Genomic DNA, 26,014 nt, shown 5'->3' on the forward strand with positions numbered 1-26,014 from the left:
CTCTGGGGATCTCACCGGCAACCTTTTGGTCACAGGGCCAGTTCTCGAACCTCCAGCCCATGACTGTCCTTTTTTTGCAGCAGCAACAAAGGACAAAATAGCACATGACAAATATAACTGAGCATTCTCAATTACATATCCTAAAGCTTATATAAAACATTTATAGACCCTTATTTACTTTTCAGATTTATGTAAAATTAAGACAAATCACACTGCACATTTAATGTGACACTGCAATCAACATGATTAATGGGAAAAACAAGTAGAAAATTATTAAGTAAAACAATAAAAAATAAAACTACGATACATGGCCATGCTAGGCTGAATTCAAAGTTAACAAATCACATTTAATCTGGGAATCTAGGTCCAAAGATAAACAGCATGAACCTGCAATCAGGTGTATGCTCTTCCTGAAGCTGTTCTAGACATTTTCATGATTGTAGCATGGTTTGCGCTTGAAAGCAATCACTTATATTCTGAAAATCTCTGGGCTATAGGGTAGAGCTAAAACCAAAATCCTTAAAAAAAAAAAAAAAAAAATTTAAAAGATAATAATAACCTGATCAACTAAAGAGCACCTACTGCGAAGCATGGTGTGGCAGCATTATATTTTGGGGCTTTCTCTTCCCAGTTGGGATAAGGGCTCTAATTAAGACAGATGCAATAATGACTAGCTCCAAATAGCAAGACATTTTGCCGCAAAAGAAGCCAATCTCTGCCAGAAAACAGCATATTAAGAGGAGTTTCACTTTCAAGCATGATGATGATGCAAACCCCACAACAAAGTCAAGCTAATAATGGTGTCTTAGATCAGCCCAGTCAGGGACTAAACCTCAATTCCAAGAAAAACAGCAAATTTGCTGTTTTAATAACGACTTGTTTACAATAGTTTACTGCTATACCAAATGCAAAAGGTACATCAAAAAAGTATAAGTTATTGGGGAGGGCACACTCATGCAACCAGAGCATGTTAGGACTTTCATTTTCAATTATACAACCCCAATTCCAAAGAAGTTGGGACGTTGTGTAAAACATAAATAAAAACAGAATACAATAATTTGCAAATCCTTTTCAATCTATATTCAATTGAATACACTACAAAGACAAGATATTTAATGTTGAAACGGATAAACTTTATTGTTTTTTGCAAATATTCACTCATTTTGAATTTGATGCCTGCAACACGTTCCAAAGAAGTTGGGACAGAGGCAACAAAAGACTGGGAAAGTCGAGGAATGCTCAAAAAACACCTGTTTGGAACATTCCACAGGTGAGCAGGTTAATTGGAAACAGGTGAGTGTCATGATTGGGTATAAAGGAAGCATCCCTGAAAGGCTCAGTCATAAGCAAGGATGGGGTGAGGTTCACCAATTTGTGAACAACATTGTTGAGAACAATGTTTCTCAACGTGCAATTGCAAGGAATTTAGGGATTTCATCATCTACAGTCCATAATATCATCAAAAGATTCAGCGAATCTGGAGAAATCTCTGTAAGTAAGCGGCAAGGCAGAAAACCAACATTGAGTGCCCATGAGCTTCGCTCCCTCAGGCGGCACTGCATTAAAAACCGGCATCATTCTGTAAGGGATATTACCACATGGGCTCAGGAACACTTCAGAAAACCATTGTCAGTGAACACAGTTTGTCGCTCCATCTACAAGTGCAAGTTAAAACTCTGCCATGCAAAGCGAAAGCCATATATCAACAACACCCAGAAACACCGCCGGCTTCTCTGGGCCCGAGCTCATCTGAAATGGACTGACGCAAAGTGGAAAAGTGTCCTGTGGTCTGACGAGTCCACATTTCAAATTGTTTTTGGAAATCATGGACGTCGTGTCCTCTGGGCCAAAGAGGAAAAGGACTGTCCAGATTGTTATCAGCGCAAAGTTCAAAAGCCAGCATCTCTGATGGTATGGGGTTTATTAACGCTTATTGAGTGTTGTTAAAAGGAAAGGTGATGTAACACAGTGGCAAACATGCCCCTGTCCCAACTTCTTTGGAACACGTTGCAGGCATCAAATTCAAAATGAGTGAATATTTGCAAAAAACAATAAAGTTTATGCGTTTAAACATTAAATATCTTGTCTTTGTAGTGTATTCAATTGAATATAGGTTGAAAATGATTTGCAAATCATCGTATTCTGTTTTTATTTGTTTTACACAATGTCACAACTTCATTGGAATTGGGGTTGTATTTCCTAATAAGTATCTATTTATTTTTTCCCTTCATTTGGTTGGATTCCATTAGGAAGACAGAAAAGTGTGTGATGATTTAACGTGATATGATGACTTCTGGCTTTACATCACAAAAACCTGCAAATGTAATACACTTAATAAAAGTTTTTACACCCAGTGTAAATGCTTTAAGTGTGTGTACCTTTGTAGTGCTATTTAGAAAGAAACAGATTAATGTAATTGAGATTTCATGAAACATTTGTAGAATGTACAAGTGACAAAATTCATTTGTAGAATGAAACATTAGACCTATCGTGTGTGTGTGTGTGTGTGTGTGTGTGAGAGAGAGTGTGCATATTTTGTATTGTATGAATGCAAATCAGCTGGCACAACACCTGTAAGCATTTGTGGGAGGATTTCATGAACATGTAAACGCTTGCTCTATGGCTGGAGGATGTTAGAGAGCATTTTTGTCTTTGTGTATGTGTCTGTATCTCCATGTGTGCGTGTGTGTCTGTATCTCTATGTGTGCGTGTGGTCTGTGTCTGTATCTCCATGTGTGCGTGTGTGTCTGTATCTCTATGTGTGCGTGTGGTCTGTGTCTGTATCTCTATGTGTGTGTGTGTGCGCGCGTGTGTGTGCGCGTGTGCGCCCAGGGGCTGCTGAAGCTTCCTGTGTTTTACCATAGATGTGCTTCGTGCCATTCTACAGGGAAAAACACAAAGTACTTTTGAATAATTCACTCCAGCTTTTAGGACTGACAACACAGCCTCCCCGATTCTCTGGCATGCAGTCATGACCTAAATGTCCCAACACAGGACCCTGAATTCAGAGCCACATTGGTCAATCAAACATATCTCACAGACCCATGCCTCTGCAAAGTGACCTAACTGTGCTGCTCTGAAGTAAAAATATAGCAAAGAATAAGCTCACCTCAGTCTCATGAAAACAGCAAAGTGTTGAGAAACTACAGAGCACTGTCTGTGATCTAATCGTGCTTCATGACGTATGCAGGCCACAAAGTTGTTAAGATGTCTGCATCAAATTAGTCCTGGAGTCTCAATTCAGAAACTATGTGCTCTATTCTTACCCTATTTACCATATACTTCATTATTCAAAGCCTCAATCTTAATAACATCATCGAGTAGAAGTACAGAGATCGAAGGACACCACCACCTGGGACACTTAAAATTTCAAACAGTTGCAGCCTTTGATAGCTCATCTCCTTCAGTTATGTATGGCAGCCCATGATTGCTGAGGGCAAACAATTTGCAACTCTCCAAACGTCACTTGTCAGTCACTTCAACATATTACCAGTACATCACATTCCATTTCATTTAGCACTTGCACAAAAAGCAGCTAGTACACCACACAATTTGAGGCCCAGGAAGTGTATGTGCTTGTGTTTGACAAATACCAGAGGGCAAGTAATGAATGTGACTAAAGATTATCTTGTTTGGTCTGCAAGTCACTCTGTAATGTTTGTGTTCAACAGTGCCATAATGATGCCCATGACTAATAGGCAAAAACAAACAAATAAATAAATAAATAAATAAATAAATAACAACAACAACAACAACTACAACAACAGCAACAGCAGCAACAACAACAACAAATAAAAATTATTAGCTCTGCCCACACAGTGGAACTCCCAATCTCACACAACTCCCTGTGAATCTCAGTGGGTTACTGGCTGCCTTGCTGCGAAGTCGCAAAGCTGGAGCAACACACTTCGCTCGCTCTTCTCTTAGCACACTCTCTCAAACAGGAAGCCACTCACAAAGATGCAGTGAGGTGGTGGTGAGACAAGATCATACCCACATACAATCCACCCCCCACGCCCCATAAAAAGGCCCCACAATAATAATAAAAAAAATAAAATACAGTCTGTCCCACAAATATAGCAGCACCAAAAGTCAAATGTGTCACATAGAGATCATGATTCATATTATTTAGTTGTGAAGTAGTTTAAATTGACAAAATGCACAATAAGTAGTGCTGCATTTAAAACAATGGACTGATGTCCAAGCTGTTTGTTATTACTGGGTTTATGTAGTTACTTTAGTCTTCTGGTTTCCCACATGTGGAGCATGCCTAATCTTGGACGAAACTGCAGTGTTAATGGCAAACCACCAATGGAAATAATTTTTAGTCTAGCCCTAGGCTTAATTTTGGTGTGGAGAATAAGCTTGTATTATAAAATGAATTTAGGCAAAATATTATGTACTTCAGAATTATTGCGATAAACAAATAGATCCAAAGTCAGTTATGAACTAATCTATGTTTTATACACTCAAACGTTTGTTTCATTTGCACATTTTCCAGCATTCTTCCTAGACTAAAAATCATAATCATAATCATCATAATCAAATAAATACATTGCTCAAAAAAATAAAGGGAACACTTAAACAACACAATATAACTCCAAGTAAATCAAACTTCTGTGAAATCAAACTGTCCACTTAGGAAGCAACACTGATTGGAACAAGTGCAAATGGAACAGACAACAGGTGGAAATTATTGGCAATTAGCAAGACACACTCAATAAAGGAGTGGTTCTGCAGGTGGGGACCACAGACCACTTCTCAGTAATTTCTGCTTTCTGGCTGATGTTTTGGTCACTTTTGAATGTGTGTGGTGCTTTCACACTCGCGGTAGCATGAGACGGACTCTACAACCCACACAAGTGGCTCAGGTAGTGCAGCTCATCCAGGATGACACATCAATGCGAGCTGTGGCAAGAAGGTTTGCTGTGTCTGTCAGCGTAGTGTCCAGAGCCTGGAGGCGCTACCAGGAGACAGGCCAGTACACCAGGAGACATGGAGGAGGCCGTAGGAGGGCAACAACCCAGTAGCAGGACCACTACCTCCACCTTTGTGCAAGGAGGAACAGGAGGAGCACTGCCAGAGCCCTGCAAAATGACCTCCAGCAGGCCACAAATGTGCATGTGTCTGCACAAATGGTTGGAAACCGACTCCATGAGGATGGTATGAGGGCCTGACGTCTACAGGTGGGGGTTGTGCTCACAGCCCAACACCGTGCAGGACGCTTGGCATTTGCCAGAGAACACCAGGTTTGGCAAATTCGCCACTGGCGCCCTGTGCTCTTCACTGATGAAAGCAGGTTCACACTGAGCATGTGTGTCAGACCTGACAGAGTCTGGAGATGCCGTGGAGATCGATCTGCTGCCTGCACCATCCTTCAGCATGACCAGTTTGGCAGTGGGTCAGTAATGGTGTGGGGTGGCATTTCTTTGGAGGGCCGCACAGCCCTCCATGTGCTCGCCAGAGGTAGCCTGACTGCCATTAGGTACCGAGATGAGATCCTCAGACCCCTTGTGAGACCATATGCTGGTGCGGTTGGCCCTGGGTTCCTCCTAATGCAGGACAATGCTAGACCTCATGTGGCTGGAGTGTGTCAGCAGTTCCTGCAAGATGAAGGCATTGAAGCTATGGACTGGCCCGCCCGTTCCCCAGACCTGAATCCGATTGAGCACATCTGGGACATCATGTCTCGCTCCATCCACCAACACCACGTTGCACCACAGACTGTCCAGGAGTTGGCGGATGCTTTAGTCCACGTCTGGGAAGAGATCCCTCAGGGGACCATCCGCCACCTCATCAGGAGCATGCCCAGGTGTTGTAGGGAGGTCATACACAATACTGAGCCTCATTTTGACTTGTTTTAAGGACATTACATCAAAGTGGGATCAGCCTGTAGTGTGTTTTTCCACTTTAATTTTGTGTGTGACTCCAAATCCAGGCCTCCATTGGTTAATAAATTTGATTTCCATTGATGATTTTTGTGTGATTTTGTTGTCAGCACATTCAACTTTGTACAGAACAAAGTATTCAATGAGAATATTTCATTCATTCAGATCTAGGATGTATTATTTGAGTGTTCCCTTTATTTTTTTGAGCAGTGTGTGTACATTTGTAGTCAATTTATAGTTTGTGATGTTCTGTTAATGCAGCTCGTAATAGTCTTTTCTACTGTATTTTTTAAAACAAACTAAAGAAAATTATTGCACAAAGGGAATGGTCAAATAAAGGCAAGGAAGTATTAAAAAAAACAAAAACACATGACATGCGAAAGAGAGCAACTGTATAATTTATATTAGTGTGATGTTTTATTGTGATGAATTATTGAACCAAGTTTACTAGAAAACTATCCCTAATTTTTGCCATTTATAGGCTCTGTCTAATACATGCGGTTGCTTAGTGTACTTCGTGCTTGCTAAAAGTACTGATCCTACCCATGCCTCATTGTAAAAAAGTATTTTGACATAATTTATCACAATAACAAAATTTTGATCACTCTTACATACAAAGACAATGTGGGACATGTATCTTGATGATCATGGACACATACACATGCACAAGTACACGCACACACTTTAAAAGGCTATAAACAGGTTAGCATGCATGCTGGGATAGAAGACAGTCTGCAGGTTATCGCTGCTCCTTTGAAGCCCACATTCCACAGCTCCAGCACTAACAGCTACTTCTCCCCCCTAAGTGCAGCCAAAGCTTTTCTTTTTCTCTGATGAGAGAAATAAAACCATCAGCAGCAAGCAAACACACACACACAAACTCTGGGCATTAAGCTGATATGATGGAAGCCGTCTGTGCTTGCAGTTCTTCTAGCACTATGTTTCCACACATCTCTGAAATCTGGCAACTGTGCTGTGATTAATATAATTAAAGGCAAGTATTGACTATGCCTTCATGCTAACAATGAATAGTGGAGCACCCTGCCCTTCAGCTGGGGCTTAACACTGGCCTGTGAAGTTGTGCCCAGCCCAAGTCTAAATGTAATCTAACAAACCAGACATATTCAGTCGGAAAAAAGGCAGAGACTACAGTCCATCAACTTGCCAGGTGCAGGCCTTTGAATGACAAGCTTAAACAATTTTCTCAGAGTATCGTTTTCACCTAACTTTATCAGTTTCCCATCACCATCATCAGTTAACCCAGGCTTCAAGGCAAAATGGTGAGAAACATTCATAGCCACCGTATGAGGCAATGCAACACTAAAGGACAGGTTTAGACAAAGCTTCACCAGAGGCACATGCTACCCTGACTGGATCAAATACACTGCAAAATCATTAAGGCCATGAATAAAATGAACCATGCATATTTAAGATAAGAATAACCACATATGTAACCACATATTTTGTTCATCTCTCTATGTTCATAAACACTACAGGAGAATCTGTTAAAAACAAACAAACAAACAAAAAAAAAAAAAAACATACTCCCACAAACTGAAGCACACACATCGCAGGGCATGTGCCGAGCATAGAAGGATCCCTCAGCTGGCCTAATTGGACAGCGGCCCACTTTCCCCACCAGCTAATGTGTTTTCCTCTCTGACTTCCTCCCCTGTGCACCTCCCTTTTTCTTGAGCACAAATATAAGCCAATCAAGCATAACATTAAACCAGATTTGTTTACATCATTGTCCATTTTATCAGTGCCACTTACCATATACATGCACCCTGTAGTTCTACAATTACAGTCCGTCTGATGCTCTGCATACTTTGTTAGCCTACTTTCACCCTGTTCTTCAGGATCCCCACAGAACCACAACAGAGCAGGCACAGCTGGAGTTTTAAACACCTCAGTGTCACTGCTGGACTGAAAACAGTCCTCCAACCAAAAATATCCAGCCAACAGCTCCCTGTGAGGAGTGTCCTGTGTCCTCTGATTAGAGGATGATCAGCACAAACTGTGCAGCAACAGATGAGCTATGGTCTCACACTTTACATCTATAAGGTAGGAGTGTCTAATAGAGTGGACAGTGAGTGGACACATTGTTTAAACACTCCAGCAGCACTGCTGTGTCTGATCCACTTGTACCAGCAGAACACACACCAACACATCACCACCATGTCTGTGTTACTACAGTGCTGAGAATGATCCACCTTTCAAATGATGCCTGCTATGTGGTGGTCCTGATCACTGAAAAGCAGAGTTAAAGGGAGCTAACAAAGTATGCAGATAAACAGATGGACTACATGGACTACAAAGTGCACCAACACAGGAAGTGAAGCTGATAAAATGGCCAATGAGCGTAAAAACAAGGAGATGGATTTAATATCATGGTTGATCTGTGCATGGCCACGATGCATGTGTTAGCAGCTGCACCTCACACTGCTCTGCAGTAACAGGGCTGCCTGAGAAAAGCAACGCTCATGATGGGGGTTCTAATCATGCCGCTATTTCTTAGGCAAGCCAAGGTTGAATGCCTGCCACGTTGCCATGGCGCTCCGCTTGATGTGACCCTGTTGAGGGTTTTGAGGCTTCTGAAAAGACAGGAAGTTTGACAGTGCCCCAGCAAATTAAAAATATTTATTTTATTCACTGGCTGGGTTTCAGCCCCCACATCAATGACCCATTACCTTCATAAGCATTTAAGCTTCACGAAAAACCCTCAAAGACCGCAGAAGCTGAAATACTGACTGTGACAGGACAACATGAACGCCATAAAAGAGCAACCTTAAAGGACTCAAAATAGATATTTGGGGGTTTAAACTATATTTAGACCAATGTAGTTCCTATATTTAGATTTGAGTCTTCAGTATGAAAATAACCACTGATTCCATTTCATGCTGAGCTCAAGTGAAGTATCAGGTGATAGCTGGGGGTGGATGAGGAATACAGTCAATAGCTTCCAGTAACATTACATCACATTTAGGGTTTAAAGAAATGCAACAGATAGCTTTGGTGATGGCCCCATGTCATAAAGGGCTTACTTTGATCAAGTCTAAATTCCACAAACAGATTTGGGATAGGGGGACTGTATGAAATCTACAGATACACTACTATGCATCTAACTGAACCCAACAAAGCCATGTGTTTGACTAGAGATGGCCGGCATCCACATGCTTTTGCTGTACTATTAATCAAAGGAGGGGTTACTTCCTTTCCATGGGAAAAGTATATAAACTACTAATTTCTTAGTATCTTCAGTTTTCTTATTTAATTGAGGAAAAGAAGATTCACAGTGAGAGTAAAGGTTGTGAACTCAATCTGGAATTATATAGATTTTGCATAAATGGCTCACAAATGACGTCTGATCATCCAAGTCATAGCACATATAAAGTCCTATTTAACAAACACAATGTTTTACAGTGTCATATCTTTGCTAAGCACATAAGATAAACATAGAAAATTAATTTACATGGGGAACGTCATTTCTCAGGTAATAAACACTTTTAAAATTTTTTGCTTGAACTTGAGCAGTTGACGGACACTAAAAACACAACCACAAACTGCTGATCCCATCGGACTGTACAGTTTACAGTTATTTTACACATTTTAATTACCAAATGCTACATTTGAACATTTATTGCAGCCTTCAGAAATTTTACTGCCACACTTTGTTGTTTTTGGGAGGTCCTCTTCCTCTCTTTTGACTGGTTAATATTGCACTTGAAAAGAATTCCAACTGTGAAGACAATTGAGTACTTTTTCTATTTGGTAAGGTAAGTAAAATCTACAATGGAACCTGACTGTACCAACAAATTCCAAATGTGCCCCTTTGAGAAAGTTATTATCCTAAAAGTTCCCATTCTTCTTGCCCCCAATGACTCGGACTGTTTAAACCATTTGCTTCATAAACATAGAATCCAGTGCAAAATCTGTGATAATTGTTAAATAAATTGTTAAATAAAATGTTTTACTTTAATTACCTTTATTACTTACACTACAAATTCTTCTTCTAATTATTAGAAGATCAGATCACACATGATCACAGATCACACAGATCAGACAGAACAGAAAAGGGACTTTTTGGGGCATCTGGGCAGTGCTGTCCTCAGATGCCTTGGAGTTCTTTGTCACAAGTGTTGTGAGTTGCATAAAGATGACTCTCTCCTAATCCTAATATGTTTGTCCTCTTTTGTATCATCCTCAGTCCTTCACTGGGCCATTCCAGGTTAGAGCTGATAAATTCTCTCAGTGCAGTGGGTGGCACGTTATTTAAAACCATGCCTCAGGAGGAAGGAAACAGACAAACCCCTGGGAGGATGGGTGTAAGCTGTCGTCTGTATGTGTCCGTGTGTGTATCACAGTGAGTGCATAGCAAACACAGTGTTTCAGTTTCTCCCTTAAGTATACCTGATACCATAAGCCAAAGGTTAAAGAGAAAGCCTAAATCACAGCATTTTAGAATAACAGCTGTGCCAGCATAGAACAAAGCATTCAGTCCTCTGCTACTGAGATCCCTGTTGTAATCTGCCCATGCACAAGTCTGGACAGAAAGTGTACAGTGCGTCTCCCTATTTAAATAAATCTTACAGACAAGGAGAGTACAGAGACATACAGACACACACACAGACAGAGACTGAGAGAGAGAAAAAGAGAGCAAGAGACAGGGAGAGAGGGAGAGAGGGAGAGAGGGAGAGAGAGAGAGAGAGAGAGAGAGAGAGAGAGAGAGAGAGAGGGAGAGGGAGAGGGAGAGGGAGAGGGAGAGGGAGAGGGAGAGGGAGAGAGAGAGAGAGAGAGAGAGAGAGAGAGAGAGAGAGAGAGAATAATACCTCGCTGGTGAAAGAAAAACAGGAAAAGGAAAGTTCCAGTGATGTGTGCTGGAAGTGACTGTGCAAGTACAAAGCTGAGGGTTCAGCCATCACCAGACATGTTGAAATACATTGAAAATGGCCAACAATGGGAAATCACATATTTCCTTTCAATGGAGAGGCAAAAGACCCCTTATGTAAACTGTGAAGAAAAAAAAAAGTCACCTCTCATTACACTTCACTGAGATTGATATCCCAAACAAATCATTATTCCTCTCTGTGACAACAATTGCATAAGTATAAAAGCTCCCTTATACATTATGAGATGTCAGGTCAAATCCAGACACAGTAATGACACAAACGCGTAAACAAATAGAGCAGCACAGATGCAACAGTATCTGGTTGATGCAAGTCTGAATGAGGTCACTGCCAGAAGCAGGACTGGCCCACATAGCGAAAAGCTGCCAGTCTATCTGCATTTTTGTGGTACTGGGAGATCTAAATTTACTGCAATTCACCTGTTCATTAGGTTACTCTGAGAGAAAAAATAACCCATAACAAATACTTGACATATGGCCATACACAAATAAATGGCCATCAATGGCTTTTACCCCCTTTTCTTCAGAAAATCTAGAGTCTACAGAGCTCAACCTATAAACTATGCAGAATAGTAAAGATAATCTCCATATATTTTTTCATTTCATTATTTAATTGGTCTGTTATGACTAAATGCACAGTTATTAATCTGTCAAACTAAATATTCCACATTATATAAAATATTTGATTAAACAAATACAAAAATAAAATACACAAGTGGTTTATACTTTTGTTCTATGCTTTTCCAAAAAAAACATTATTAAAAGGCATAGCAAGGCATCTTCTGCATTTCCCTCAAAACTCTTGTTTTTGGTGTCAGGGCTTTCAAAATCATCTGTAAATATGAAAACACATGTGAATTCAACATAGGTGTGAATGAGCATGTCTGAGTGCAATAGGGCACAAGCAACCCTGGTACCCCATAGGTGCAGTTTCAATAGTGCAGTGTAGTTTAGACCAAAATGCAGCTCATCCTTTCAGCCAACAACATACTTTCTATCTCCAACTAAAATAGAGGTCGCTGAAAAACAATGACACCCTTTAACTATAGTCTTCAAAGATGTTGTTAAAGTCATGTTTCCATATTTATGAATTGTGCACAATCCAATACTGTAGTCCCTGTCATCTGCATCTCACTCTTTCAATGAAAAGATGCACATGGAGTGCACAAAAGTTAAGATAACTAATCCATAAGAAGATTCTTTGTCTGTTTTTTTTTAATTATCAATGTTAGTTGTGACATTAATTAGGTTATCAATAATGTTGCAAACATATTTCAAATAAATAAAAGTTCTTAATTATAGCTTGTTTAAACATGAGACGTTGGGTGCCACCATAGCATAGGCTTCCACAAAGATGGGAAATGAGGGACTGAAAAACAGATCAGTAACAGAGTTATTTTTCTTTTTTAATACTACTTCAAAACTGTTACAGCTTTCAGGGTTTGAGGCAAACCTGGCACCAAAAAGCAAGAATACCAGGGAAATTAGTCTCTAAAGGGATGCACCCATTCCTAGCACTTGCTCACGCATTTCAGATGTTTCTCATAAAATCCATCCGAATAAAACCCAGTGCTCCATATGTTTCTAAGACACCAAGGCTACCAATTCATCTGGGACGCCTGGGCTGGATGATCTACACCCACATACCCCCACCTATCACTGTCTGTCTACACGCAATGATGACGCTCGACAGCCTGTGTCACCCCTTAGAGCTATTGAGCACGGAGAGTATTTCCAGGCTCTCCATCTCCACTCAAACACAGGCAGTCGATTGCTGACCCTGATCTGATAAAAAAGCAGCTGATTCTAAAAGAAGAGACAGAACTTGAACCAAGGGCTCTCCTCCCACAACCATCAATTGCATAAGAGCAGGTCACACCGACGCAAATCAGTACAGCGTCAGTCAGAGACTACGTCGTGCAGTTACATGGAAATACAGAGAGGTGTTCTAAGCAGTACAGACATGCCCAATGTCTCAGAGAAGCCTTAAATCTCAAAATCAGGTGTCAAATAAAAGCAGCAAGCCAGCAAACACGCATACAAATGGACCCGGCATTCATTCAAATCCATTTCTTTGCTTTCACTTAATCATTTACAAGATAGTAGGGGTCCCTAAACTTTCTGTATTGGAGGCCAAAGTGTTTCATGCATATAAGTACTCCTCTGGAATATACAGAGATGTGAAAGACAGCAGATATATTGTTACTAGTAAATAAAGTGGCAAAATCACATCAAGTCACACCCACAGATGATGCCATTACAAAAACCAGAAAGGTTGACAGCATATCAACTGTGCAACTAGCCATGTTGGCTTGCTTATAAGCCTAATTGACTTAGTGCTGCCAAAAACCATAAAACAAATTACAATACCAACCTGGCATTAAACAGCCTTCACATACTGCGTATTTAGCGCTGTCTATACAGATGTAGATTTGTAGACTGATCTTCCAATAATCTAGCTGAGACCCATTTTCAAAAACGAAGTCTCTGCGGTCAATACAATCTTGAAAGACATCTAACTTTGAAAACATTATGCAACACAGATCAATGATAGTCTGAATAATTCTCACTACGCATGTCCCATTACTTGATATCACGTCCCATTAATTGGTACCAGAACACTGAGGATTTGAAAAAGACCCAGCCATAAGGGGCAACAGTAGAAAAACTGGCATTGCTCACACCATGGTCTCTCCAAAGCTCTCTACAAGAACATGCATTATCAATGGACCCATAAAAGAGAGAGAAAGGAGTACCCTATGTGCTGTCTCTTTTCACACATACAGCATTTTTTATATCAGCTTTCTGTATCATTATGGTTTGCAGTAGATCACGGGAGAAAAGCATCAGGATTAGACACACTAACCCATATCCTACATTTTTCACGCATTTTACTTTTTCGCTGAATTCAACGTGTGTAAAAAGAATTATAAAACACTTCTAATTTATATGACTATTTTCTCTCGTTATAATTTAGAGCTAACACCTTTTTTGTTACTTAATTAAAAATCTGATTGGCAGCCCTGTTATTGTGCTTCTTTCTGAAAGCAGTGGAGCATGCAAGGAAACACTCCTTATAGCGTGTGAATATAGTGTGAATGCGTGGGGCTAAACTGCTGTGGGCTGAATAAGTGGATATACATAAACACAATTAATGAAATGGTTTTCATTAATTCATTACAGACTGACTACAGTTTAATTTCCATATACTGACTGTGCTGAGTGGGGACTGCATGGTGTCTTTTAAAAACACTTTGCAGATGCTACATCGAACTTTTAGAAATTAAAATATCCATCCATCCATCCCAGCGGTCATCGGGCGGAAGGCAGGATACACCCTGGACAGGTCGCCAGTCCATCGCAGGGCAGACAGACAGACAGACAGACAGGCACAGTCAGTCACTCACACCCAGGGGCAATTTAGCATGTCCAATCGGCCTGACTGCATGTCTTTGGACAGTGGGAGGAAACCGGAGAACCCGGAGGAAACCCATGCAGACACGGGGAGAACATGCAAACTCCACACAGAGTGGACCCCGGGCAGCCAGCCGCGGGAACCAAACCCAGGCCCTCCTCGCTGTGAGGTGACAGTGCTACCCACCGCGCCACCATGCCGCCCTTAAAATTACATTTAAATTTAAAAAATTTATTAAAATAAAAAATTTAATAAAAAACTTCAATTAAATTTTGATGAATCACCAAGCAAGATCTAAAAGCTGCATCCATAAGAGATGTGGAATAGATTAACATACACCACACACCCAGCCCTATGTACCCTGTGACAAAGTCTGAGCTAACTCAGTTTAAGCACTGGATTGTACTAACAGTTGGGTCTAGGCCAAACCTGCACAGAACCCACTCATGCTCATGCTCCACCCCAAATGACCGTTCACTCCTCCCAGGCTGTCAATGGGTCCAGAAATGGAAATCAATGGCCTGGAAAAACAAGTCCCAGCTAATTACAGGGACAGGGGGTTAGGTTATTGGAAGGGAACACCAGTACACACTTGTGGGCCCAAAAATTATCTATAGAGCCCTATCAGAAAAAATTAGGTAAGAGAAAGGGCTTTTGATCACAGATTTTCAGCACATGAATCTCTGATTGGAGTGCATCAGACAAGACAAGAAGCTGGGCTTCTTGAAGCTCACAGAGCAAGAGGCTTGTCTCCTGCCCCTCCTCCCCGCTTCACTGGCCCATCTAAGTGCTCTGCTTTCTGCTCAGGCATATGCGGTGTTATTACTCCTGCCTCTCATTCGAATTTCTCCGCTCTTGCTATTATTAGCTGCCTCTGATATCCAAGTCCACAGAGGCTTCCTTCGTCAGCCTCCATTTACCCAACATGCACTGCTCTGCAAATGATGTGCTTTGGGTTTTTGCTAGCTAGAGCTAAAGAAGCTCAGTCTGTGAAGTGTCAGAACTAAAAGAGATTTCAAAATTGAATGTCCTTCCAATTTTCTGATTAAAAACAAAAAAGCTAAATATATTTTTCTCAAAGGATAAGAGAGGAAAGAGGAAGATCCGAGGGTGAAGAGAAGATTTTTATTGCTCAATAGCAATCCAAAATATTTACCTTTTGGAGACTTGTAGGATTAAGCTGCGTCTTATCAATAATTTTTATGGCCACCTGCAAGAAAGAGTGAAGAAAATTGTATTTTGCTGACCCTGGCAACCTGAAACTGGCAAGAAGCCAAAGATGTACTAGGGAAAAAACAAAATGTCTTTAGAATTACTGTGTATTACTAGAATTACATCAACATTCCTGATTATTCTCAAAGGCAAATACACAATGTTTCATTTTATCTTATTAAGTTTATTAAGTTTCATTCAATTTTAGGATAATTTCTTTTCAAAAGTGAAAACAGATAGAGTGTGACTAAGACACAAAGACACCGAGCAAGTAACAAAGGGGGAACAGGAGAGAGAGAGGCAGTGTGAGAAAGAAAGAGTGAGAGCGAGAAAAAGGAGTGAGTGAGCAAGAGAGAGCAAGAGACAGGGAGAGAGACGGAGGGAGAGAGAGAGAGAGAGAGAGCGCGAGAGAGAGAGCGAGAGAGAGAGAGAGAGAGAGGCAGCAGTGAAAAATGTCTGGGAAAAAAAAATGAGAGCACGACACATCAGCTCATGGCAATCCAAAATAAATTCCCAGAGGCTTTGAAAACTTTATAACCCACCTCTCGCCCTGTGAGAATATGTCGCGCCAGTTTGACCTTGGCGAAGTTGCCCTTGCCGATGGTCTTGAGCAGCCGGTAGTTGCCGATATGTGGCTGCTCGTCGGCACAGGAGGCGATGGAGTTCCGGCACCGTGCCCCAGAGCGGCTGGGCCGCGTGGCAGCCTCATTCCGCCCATCACTGTGCGATGTGTGCTGCAGACAGAACAAACCAGAGGTCATCAAAAGAAAAAAAATAAAATAAAAGGAGTATTCCAATGGTGACACACACAGGTCGCTTTAAATAGGCAATCTTTTTAGACAATATAGTGAAGTGATGCGACTAGAAGCACAAAGCTGTTGTCTTAAACTATGTAGAATGTCTAGACAGTAAAGAGGTATTCACACAGGCAATGGTATAATCAGAAAAGTCTAGAAGACATTTCCCAGTCAGGGTCTAATTTTAAGATTTTCTAATAATACAATACAATAAATTAAAACAAGCACTAAAAATCAGGGGTGTAAAAACACATCACATAGTAATGATGCGATGATCTAAGGCTGGTAGTTTAACTGTATTAATTTCAAAATGCTGTAATCAACTGCAATGGACTAGGGGTGGACAACACAGCTAAAATAGATCACAATACTTCAACACATTTTTAGGATACATAACACTCAAGATTTTAGTTTTTCCTGGAATAAACTGGAACAGACAAAAAAGAACCTGCAGAGCCACATATAAAAATAATGATAAGAATAGTAGTAAACCTACAACTACAAAAATATTTATTCCATTTAGAAACAGCACTATATCCAGTTAACAAGGCCTGCTCACTTTGTGATTAAACATGGTAATTAGTGTTTCAGTACTGATAATATCCACGAAAAGTGTGTTGTGACATAATCTGTCATAATACTAATAAAATACTGATATATTATCCACCTCTACAAACTAATGTATGCACTCAATTCAAATTTAAAGGCTATTTCAAAATATTAAATCTCTCTTCTTTAACCTGTAATAACATCAAACCAATGCAACACTTTCTATAACACTAAACTTTAGTGATGCATGCACGTATGAACATTAACATATAAATGTAGACCTGCGCTAACTGCTGTACAAAAAACATTGTATTTGCATCCCAGCCTTACTCTTACACTGTGTTACACTGAGTGTGGTCTAGCTGTGTCATGATTACATCATCACTTGACAGTTAAGGAAGGGAAATGCATGTAAATAATGCTGGCTACAGAAAATGCCATGCAGTTTCCTGGATCCCACTTCCTGGAGTCCACTTCCTCTTTCGAGTGAGAAATAGTTTAGTGAAATGCTTGTTTACGAAGAACATTCTTTATAAAACAAACTCAACGAATTGCAACCCAATGAAAAGCCAGTGCATTACTTCTCGCTGGAAAGGGTGAAAATCAGTATCATTCAAACTCTCCAATTTAAAGCTCTAATCAGAAATGGCTAAAACAATGTAGCACCAGTAGCACCACAATTACAGTGCAGTTTAGTTTAATATGTTTACTATGACCTTACAGTGGCTGGGGCCTTTGCAATGCTGCACAAAGATCTCTGCCGTGGCTCACAATCTGGGCTATAAATCACAGTATTTTTATTATAACATGTTTATTAGCAGTACAATCATTCATGACCTGTATTCATTTTTTAACGTTTACCCTCCCATAGTTACATGTGTAACCAACAAGAAAAATCATTCAGACGAAGACTGTGATTAAAGTTTTTAAAACTTTTTTGAAATTGAAACCCAGCATCATTTAAACATTCTGCTCCTCTGTAATACAATAAATACATCATCAAATATTAGCTTGAAATATCTTAAACATCTGTCCAAAGCCGATATTTCTTTAAAGGAAATATCTACCGATACTAACATGATTCTAATATTGTAGTGCATCCCTAGTTTAGTTAACCATAAATTACTTCTCAACTATTTAATTTTTTTCTTACTCTTCTTTTCTGTTATAGAAGTCTATCTGGTAAGGGAGCCAAATATACCAGGCAATTATTTCTCCAAAGACAATCAGTAAGTTTCATTTTTAACTCTAGATCTCAGCACTGCAGAGCCTATGATAAATCAGGCCTGCTTTGGCCAGTATGAGAGGCTGGTTCTCCAGATATGGAATAAGCCTTCACCATGGGAAATCCTTGTCAGTTTAGGCTAAGGCTTAATCTGGGTCTGTGAAACTGGCACCCAATGTTTAATTGCCTATAGGAAATGTTTATGCTTCTACATTTGTTTAGTTTGCAGAGAAAAGATTAGCCCACACTCTGTAGACTCGATCTGTGTGCCATTTCGTTTCAAACACACTGCCAATCCTTCTGGAACAGAGGTGCTCCAATTAGCACATGAAGAGTTCAAACAGACAGCTGAATAATATCTGATGAAGGCAAAGAGAAACACAGAGACAGCAGATACAGTGAACAGGAAAAGACAAGCTGGAGATAACGCCAAAACAGTTACAAAGATGTGGTATGAAAAACAAGATATTTAAATACCTGCAAAGAGGATCAGTAACAAGATATATTGTGCATCCCTGTGAGCCGTGTTATTCATAATATTCATGTCACGACAATATGAAGTAGGCCTAATTCTGAGTCTAGTTACAAATAGCATATGCATTTGTTTTAGAGGCGCAATAATTCATACTCTGTAATTTGCTCTAAATTCACATATTACTGGTAGCTGCTGGCCATATGGCTGCCTGGCTTTTCTCAACATCACAATAGAAAGCAACCTCCACTGTCTCCAGGACTAGGGCAGAAAAGGGTAAACATAGTAGCAAGATAACCACTCTGAGGTTTCATGCATCTTCTCTATATAACATTTGATTCCTTCTAAAATGTATTAACATGTTTCTAGCTTTTATCAGTAGTCTATAAATATAGGTCAAGGCGGTCATGTCAGTTTCTGTTTTTTTCTCTTTCCTCAAACTTTCAATGCCCAAGACCAATATTCTCCAGCCTAGTACTCAAACTTTAATTCCTATGATCCATTGCCCTTTGTGGTAAACTGCACATAGCTGGAATAGAATTCCCCACCAAATGTAATTATTGTGCATTTAGCTCGAAAAAGTACTGTTATTAACTAAACCAGACTTTGCATGGCACTGATCTCTGACAGAAGCATATTTCTGTGCACTGATATAACCAATAACCTAAGGTCACACGTTCATGCATAGTCGGGTAGACTATTGATTATTCAAAATGCCCCAAGCCTAATCTGCACATCTCTGCTAGCTTACACAAGCTCTTCTCTGACCTCTAACAAAACCCTAGAGAAAATAAAAAGGCAAACCAGATGCCAGACAAACAGCCTTTAGTACTAATTTTGCACAATCAGATTTAAGGCAGTTTTTTTTATTGTATTGAAATAACATTAATACATAAATGAGACTACAGACCTGTAAACTGTCCACACACTGAACAGGCAGCTGCGCTTTACTGCGTATGCACTTCTCAGTAACCGAGAGGCCAGTCAACATGTACTAGTGTAAGAACATTCTGTGACTTTTTCTATCATCATTATTAACAGTGCTCACAGGAACAGTCTCCATATTCATCTAGAAACACACGACAGATAAAAAGGACTGACTACAAAGAGTCATTCTGGGGTCTTTCATATTCAGCAACTAAATTATAATCTAAATCATAAATCACAATGTCCAGCACTGCACATTGTAAACTTTATGAAATTAGACTGCTGAATGGTTTTGTCGACTGCTCAAGGATGCTCTATCAATCAAACATCCTCATTCTAAATGTGATGTAGAATAGATGCGTCTCTATTAAGTCTAATCTTTTCCTCCAAATGGAAGTACTTTTGAGGAGAATGTCAGAGTCCAAATGGGGGGAAAAAAGCAAAAAATACCAGCCTAGAGCCATCTAGGTCAGATCCGAGTCCCCGATTGTTGGATTAGACGACCTTCTAGACTTTTCTGGCACAGTCTCATGTCTAAGGTTTACATGACTGCCAGCTTTGACTAAAACAAGACAATTATGTCTGTGTGGCATTATCATGATATGCATATCTCTGTAAATCATCTAGACACTGTACTTGTTCCGACGCTTAATGTTTTGACATTTTAAATGAGAGAAGTTTACACTTAACATCTTGTGTATGACAAATTTCTATACGCTTTTGTCACCCATTTCATTCAGCCTCTAATAAAAAAACAAAAAACAAAACACCAGTAACTTACTATTGTGATGCGGTGTCTCTTGACCGAATGGGAGCCCTTCATCCTAGCATTGGTGGAGGGAATGGCAAGTGAACAGACAGCTACTCCGTTTTTGTGCTGGTAGTTCATTGATCCAGCAGCACTGGCTGGCTGGAGCTCACAGAAGCGTGAAACACATTTCGCATTTCGGGCATCTACTCCTGTCCGGGGGGGTGGCTGGGTGGGGGTTTATAGAGAGAGGGAGGAGGGAGCTACCAAAGGCTCTGGGTGCTCCTCACTCAGGAACAGCCCACGGAAAGCGGAGAAAGGGCGCCATCAGCCAGGTAGGTTTACTCATTTCTCGTTATCTCCATAGACCGCTTCACCATTCAGCCCCAAACTACGCAATCCTGGCGTAGAAACCCACGAAACCGAGTTTCAATCAAGACAAGGGAACCCCATCTTTCGTTTCATCAGATGAATGCGTGCCTGACGCTTAGGTGTGAGAACAGAAACTCGTAATATAAACAAAGCAGTGGTCTGCTTGTCAGTACCTTTGCTGATAAACTTCATCAGTACAGTGTGTTTAGTCTGTTAAGTCTACAAGCAGTTAGTTATTAGCTACACAACAACGAAAGTAAGAGGAAGCTGGAGATGGCTAAGCTGAGTTGACAGTCACGTCGATCTAAATACATCTTTTGTATCGTATGCCAAACCTCCACAAGTGAATAATGGAAACGAGTAGGCTGATGAAGTAATACCATGGAAAATTTGACCTATTCATCAGCATGAGTCTTGTCTTGTGCTCCTTGTTTAGAGGGCAACACGGTTCAAATAAAAGCTATAGCCACGACACCTACAGTTCAGAATAAATGCTGGGGAAAGTTGGTCTGGACCAAGTCCGCCGAGACAACAGCCAAGTTAACTTAAGTGATTCAAGATTAAGGTGAAGAGGTTTATACTTACATTTTCCGTGTCTCTCTCATTGACAGTAGGCAGTGGTGTTCTGGTTGACATTTTATCACGTCTCTATCCCCAAAATGCTTCCCCTCTGCTCTCCGTCCGAGTCCGATAAATCGCAGCACCTTAGTCCTTAGTCCGAGGGGTGGAAAGCAGGTATCCGGCAGCTGATGATGAAGACCATGGATTCGGATCCACATCGACCTCAATTCGCAAGTTTAGCTGTTCAGTTTTTTGCGCGGTGCACGCCGGAAGACCCCGCGACTCCACATTAATGGAGCGATTTATCAAGCCGCATTACAGCAGCACACAACAACCGAGAACGCCGGCGGCACACAAGGCAAACTTCTGCAGCCTCGACCACATGGACGCCACAACCACACGCCAACGGTGCTTAGTGAGTTGAAAAGTGGAAAGAAAGCAAGTGAAACTAAGGAGCAAACAGTTAAGAGGCCCTCAGAACTGCACACAGCGTTGAGAACAGCAGCAGAAGGGGAGGGGAAGGGAGGAGAGGGAGCTCCCAGCAACCGGTCCCAGAGTTTGGCCGCCGCTTTGAGAAGTTTAATCCCCGGTGAATGGACGGGGTCCGACTGGCGACACCTTCCTCTTCTCGAGGAGTCACGCTGTAAAACACCTGAGTTTTTTTCTCCTTACATTCCTGCAACCCCAAACACTCAGAGCCGTCCTGGTAGACTACCGAATCCAAGATGGCCGCTCGTACGCTGAGAGAGCCAAGCCAAACCCAGCGCAGGCGCCGGAAGTGAGGACAGAGACGGCTCGGAGCTCATTGGCGGAGCGGCGTCGCGAGCGCTGTTTGTTGTTGCTAGGGTGATTACGAGCGACAGCTTTCCTCGCCTTCTCTCATCCTAGCCTTGCTTTAGGTGTAGCACCAGACAGCGCAGTGCTGGCGTATAAATTATGAAGCCGGGTTTAAATTAAAGCGGGGCGATGCCTCATGTATGATTAATTGAACGAGTCGGCGGCTGATTTTATCATCATTTTGCGTGGGAACAGAAACACGCAATCTGATTATTCCACTCCATCCGCTAGTGCTGTGGGACTCGGGAACGAATCGTTGTGTTGAACCGTTGATTTGAGCGAGAAGCCAACTGAATCAGACTTTTAATTTATAACGTGTAACGTTCGCATTGAATCTATTAGTGTTTTAGATGATACATATATGTTCGCATTTAACCTGATAAAATCGTAAAGTTATAACGTATTTAAAAAATGCTTGAATTGGACTTTCTGTTTATTAAAACGGACGTCTCGAAGACTCGGTTCGGAGTCACTTTTTTATGATTCGAATCTAAGGTAGAAACACACATTACCGTGTGCATAATTGTTGGTATTTTCATAAATACTAATGTATACAATGCAGACTGAAATGCTATTAACTGGACATCAGGATACATTTTAAGATGTTTTCGTTTTTGCAGAGGCCACAATAAGTCACTAATGATAGACAATACAGTGTAGGTACCCTGCTGGCAATAAATCATAGAAGGTATTGAAAGTTTCTGTAGGTTCATGGAGGTGTTCATTAGTCACTAAGGGTATTTTGAGTTTTCCTTTTGGGTTGATGTCACAGTGTGAATGATTTTAATGGTTTAACAGATGTTCTGGGAGTAACTCCAGATGTATTTGATCATTGGGATCTAAAGGTGTCCTACAAGAAACTAGTGCTCTCTAATGTTAACCATTAACACTATTTTGTAGTGTAGTCACAACTTGAAAGAATAATTTTGTACATGTATCTGCAACAAAGTAGGTTTTATATGACAGTGATTCCAGATTAGCACTTCTGGATAGCGGTGTAAGAGTTTTTCTTCTTCAACTGCAGCGATTAAGCAGTTCATTAATGACAGCGTGGCAACCAGTACAGCCTGTTCTGTTCATCTGTACAATATTTGGCCACTGCCTGATGTAGGTCTGCACACATGCACACTCGCTCTGTCTTGTGTTTCTCACATGAGAGAGGATGAACCGCACCTTCATCTGTGCACTTCCTGTGTGGTTGGTTTCCCTTCAAAGGACCTATTCAGAGAGAGTGAGAAAGTATAAAACGGACAAAGGAGGAGACACATATGATGCATATGATGCTGTACATGTTGCAGTATAAAACTTTGTTAAAACTTTTGTACTTTGACCACTGCTAGTGACAATATATGAATTATATGATTTACAAACAATACATCTGCCTTTAAAACCAGCAAACTTTGTGCTCCCTGACTATGAACTGTTACAGGTATTGTCTCAGGAATCTGCTGTGCCTGTCGGCAGTTGACTCAAATGTTGCCCTGACCTCACCTCAGCTGTACAAAGATCTCATTGTGAAGGCCCAGTTAGGTATTCTACATAGCCAGCCAGTCCCTGAGCTCATGTCAGATCGAAACTCCTCATCTGATCACCCTGCTCCATGTATGTGTGCCCAAGAACAGATTAAAAACAGTATGATTTGTAGGCAAAATTTACAATTTTCCAAATAAACCTGATTAAGCAGCTCATTATCATCATCATCATTGTCATCATATGTGCTGTTGTAGGCTACAGTCTGTGGTCTGCATCAAAACATTTGTGTGACATGTCTGGAAACTACAAGAGGCTTTGCTAAAGATCAACTTAAACTACATTATATGTAGTATATCTTTGTGTGTTTCAATTTTCACCTCCAGCATTAAAACACAGTCCTTTTTTAAGGAGAAAAAGATAACACTGAACATCTAAATAAAGCCTATAAAATGTAAACAACAGAACGAGCCTCAAAAAGCAATATACATTCTTTTTAATTTCAGACAGACTAGGAAAGTGTTTGGCAGGAATGGGTTAGTTTGCTGAGCAGAAGCAGTCGTTGTAATTAAACTGGTTCTCTGCTCATGGTCATGTACCACCCTCTAGTGGCCCTTCAGTGCTGGTGTAGTGGACGCTCATGGCAAGCCATTTAAGTCATTTAATCCAAGGTTTTTTGTTTAACAAATAAAATGTCATTAATAATATTACAAATGTAATGTGTAAACAATATAAAAAGCTATTTTAACAAGATAAAATTCAAGCCTTGTAGCCTTTAAGAGTTAAGTTGTCATTAGAAAGAATTCAATTTCCCAATTCATTTTAATTTAAGAAGCATTTTTTACTAGTATGAACAAATTTTAACATGTACTAATTCAAGTCTGACAAGCAAACATTATATATTGACATGTTTGTATTCAATGTTTTGATTGATTACTCACTGAAGAAAAATTGAATCGTTACATTGAAAACACTGCAACAATTTTTATTTTCATAAGAAAAAACCTGTTGTGTTATTATTTACTACTGGTTATTTGGTATTAACAATAAAGATAGGACTTTTATTTAAAGAAAGACTTTGTTAGAACCTTATTCATAACATTTTATTTTATTTGGAGGGAAAGGGGTAACTACAGTGCATCCGGAAAGTATTCACAGCGCTTCACTTTTTCCACATTTTGTTTTGTTACAGCCTTATTCCAAATTGAATTAAATTAATCTTTTTCCTCTAAATTCTACACAAAATACCCCATTGTGACCATGTGAAAAACGTTTTCTCGAGAGTTTTGAAAATTTATTAAAATTAAAAAACAAAGAAATCATATTTACATAAGTATTCACAGCCTTTGCTTAATACTTTGTAGAACCACCTTTGGCAGCAACTACAGCCTCAAGTCTTTTTGAATATGATGCCACAAGCTTGGCACACCTATCTTTAGGCAGTTTTGCCCATTCTTCTTTGCAGTACCTCTGAAGCTCCATCAGGTTGGATGGGAGACGTCTGTGCACAGCCATTTTCAGATCTCTCCAGAGATGTTCAATCGGATTCAAGTCTGGGCTCTGGCTGGGCCACTCCAGGACATTCACAGAGTGGTCCTGAAGCCACTGCTTTGAGATCTTGGCTGTGTGCTTCGGATCGTTGTCCTGCTGAAAAATGAACCGTCGCCCCAGTCTGAGGTCAAGAGCGCTCTGGAGCAGGTTTTTATCCAGGATGTCTCTGTACATTGCGGCATTCATCTTTCCCTCTATCCTGACTAGTCTGCCAGTTCCTGCTGCTGAGAAACATCCCCATAGCATGATGCTGCCACCACCATGCTTGACTGTAGGGATGGTATTGGCCTCGTGATGAGCAGTGCCTGGTTTCCTCCAAACATGACGCCTGGCATTCACACCAAAGAGTTCAATCTTTGTCTCATCAGACCAGAGAATTTTGTTTCTCATGGTCTGAGAGTCCTTCAGGTGCCTTTTTGCAAATTCCAGACGGGCTGCCTTGTGCCTTTTACTAAGGAGTGGCTTTCGCCTGGCCACTCTGCCATACAGGCCTGATTGGTGGATTGCTGCAGAGATGGTTGTCCTTCTGCAAGGTTCTCCTCTCTCCACGGAGGAACGCTGGAGCTCTGACAGAGTGATCATTGGGTTCTTGGTCACCTCCCTGACCAAGGCCCTTCTCCCCCGATCGCTCAATTTAGACGGCCGGCCAGCTCTAGGAAGAGTCCTGGTGGTTCCGAACTTCTTCCATTTACGAATGATGGAGGCCACTGTGCTCATTGGGACCTTCAACGCAGCAGTAATTTTTCTGTATCCTTCCCCAGATTTGTGCCTCGAGACAATTTTGTCTCGGAGGTCTACAGACAATTCCTTTGACTTCATGCTTGGTGTTTGCGCTCTGACATGCAGTCAACTGTGGGACCTTATATAGACAGGTGTGTGCCTTTCCAAATCATGTCCAATCAACCACAGGTGGACTCCATTTAAGCTGTAGAAACATCTCAAGGATGATCAGTGGAAACAGGATGCACCTGAGCTCAATTTTGAGCTTCATGGCAAAGGCTGTGAATACTTATGTAAATATGATTTCTTTGTTTTTTAATTTTAATACATTTTCAAAACTCTCGAGAAAACTTTTTTTCACATG

The 26,014-nt window shown here is 40.7% G+C and overlaps 1 protein-coding gene across 21 annotated transcripts in view; it reads right to left on the minus strand.

Moving 5' to 3' along the window:
* The window catches only part of mark3b (MAP/microtubule affinity-regulating kinase 3b), a 49,895-nt gene extending 28,074 nt beyond the window's left edge, over positions 1–21,821 (minus strand). For 7 of the 21 annotated variants that reach the window (XM_017683852.2, XM_017683886.2, XM_017683861.2 and 4 more), the window contains exons 1-3: positions 20,173–20,331; positions 15,964–16,155; positions 15,366–15,419 (exon numbers count right to left, since the gene is read on the minus strand). In XM_017683852.2, the coding sequence (XP_017539341.1) occupies positions 15,366–15,419; positions 15,964–16,155; positions 20,173–20,280 (354 nt within the window). In that variant the 5' untranslated portion in view covers positions 20,281–20,331. Of the gene's footprint in view, positions 1–15,365; positions 15,420–15,963; positions 16,156–20,172; positions 20,332–21,096 lie in introns of those variants that run through there. The other 14 variants (XM_037537899.1, XM_037537900.1, XM_037537896.1 and 11 more) reach the window with 5 other exon arrangements.
* Between the last annotated feature and the right edge of the window lie 4,193 nt (positions 21,822–26,014).

Source organism: Pygocentrus nattereri, chromosome 4 (genome assembly GCF_015220715.1).
Source record: "Pygocentrus nattereri isolate fPygNat1 chromosome 4, fPygNat1.pri, whole genome shotgun sequence".
Lineage (NCBI taxonomy): Eukaryota > Metazoa > Chordata > Actinopteri > Characiformes > Serrasalmidae > Pygocentrus > Pygocentrus nattereri.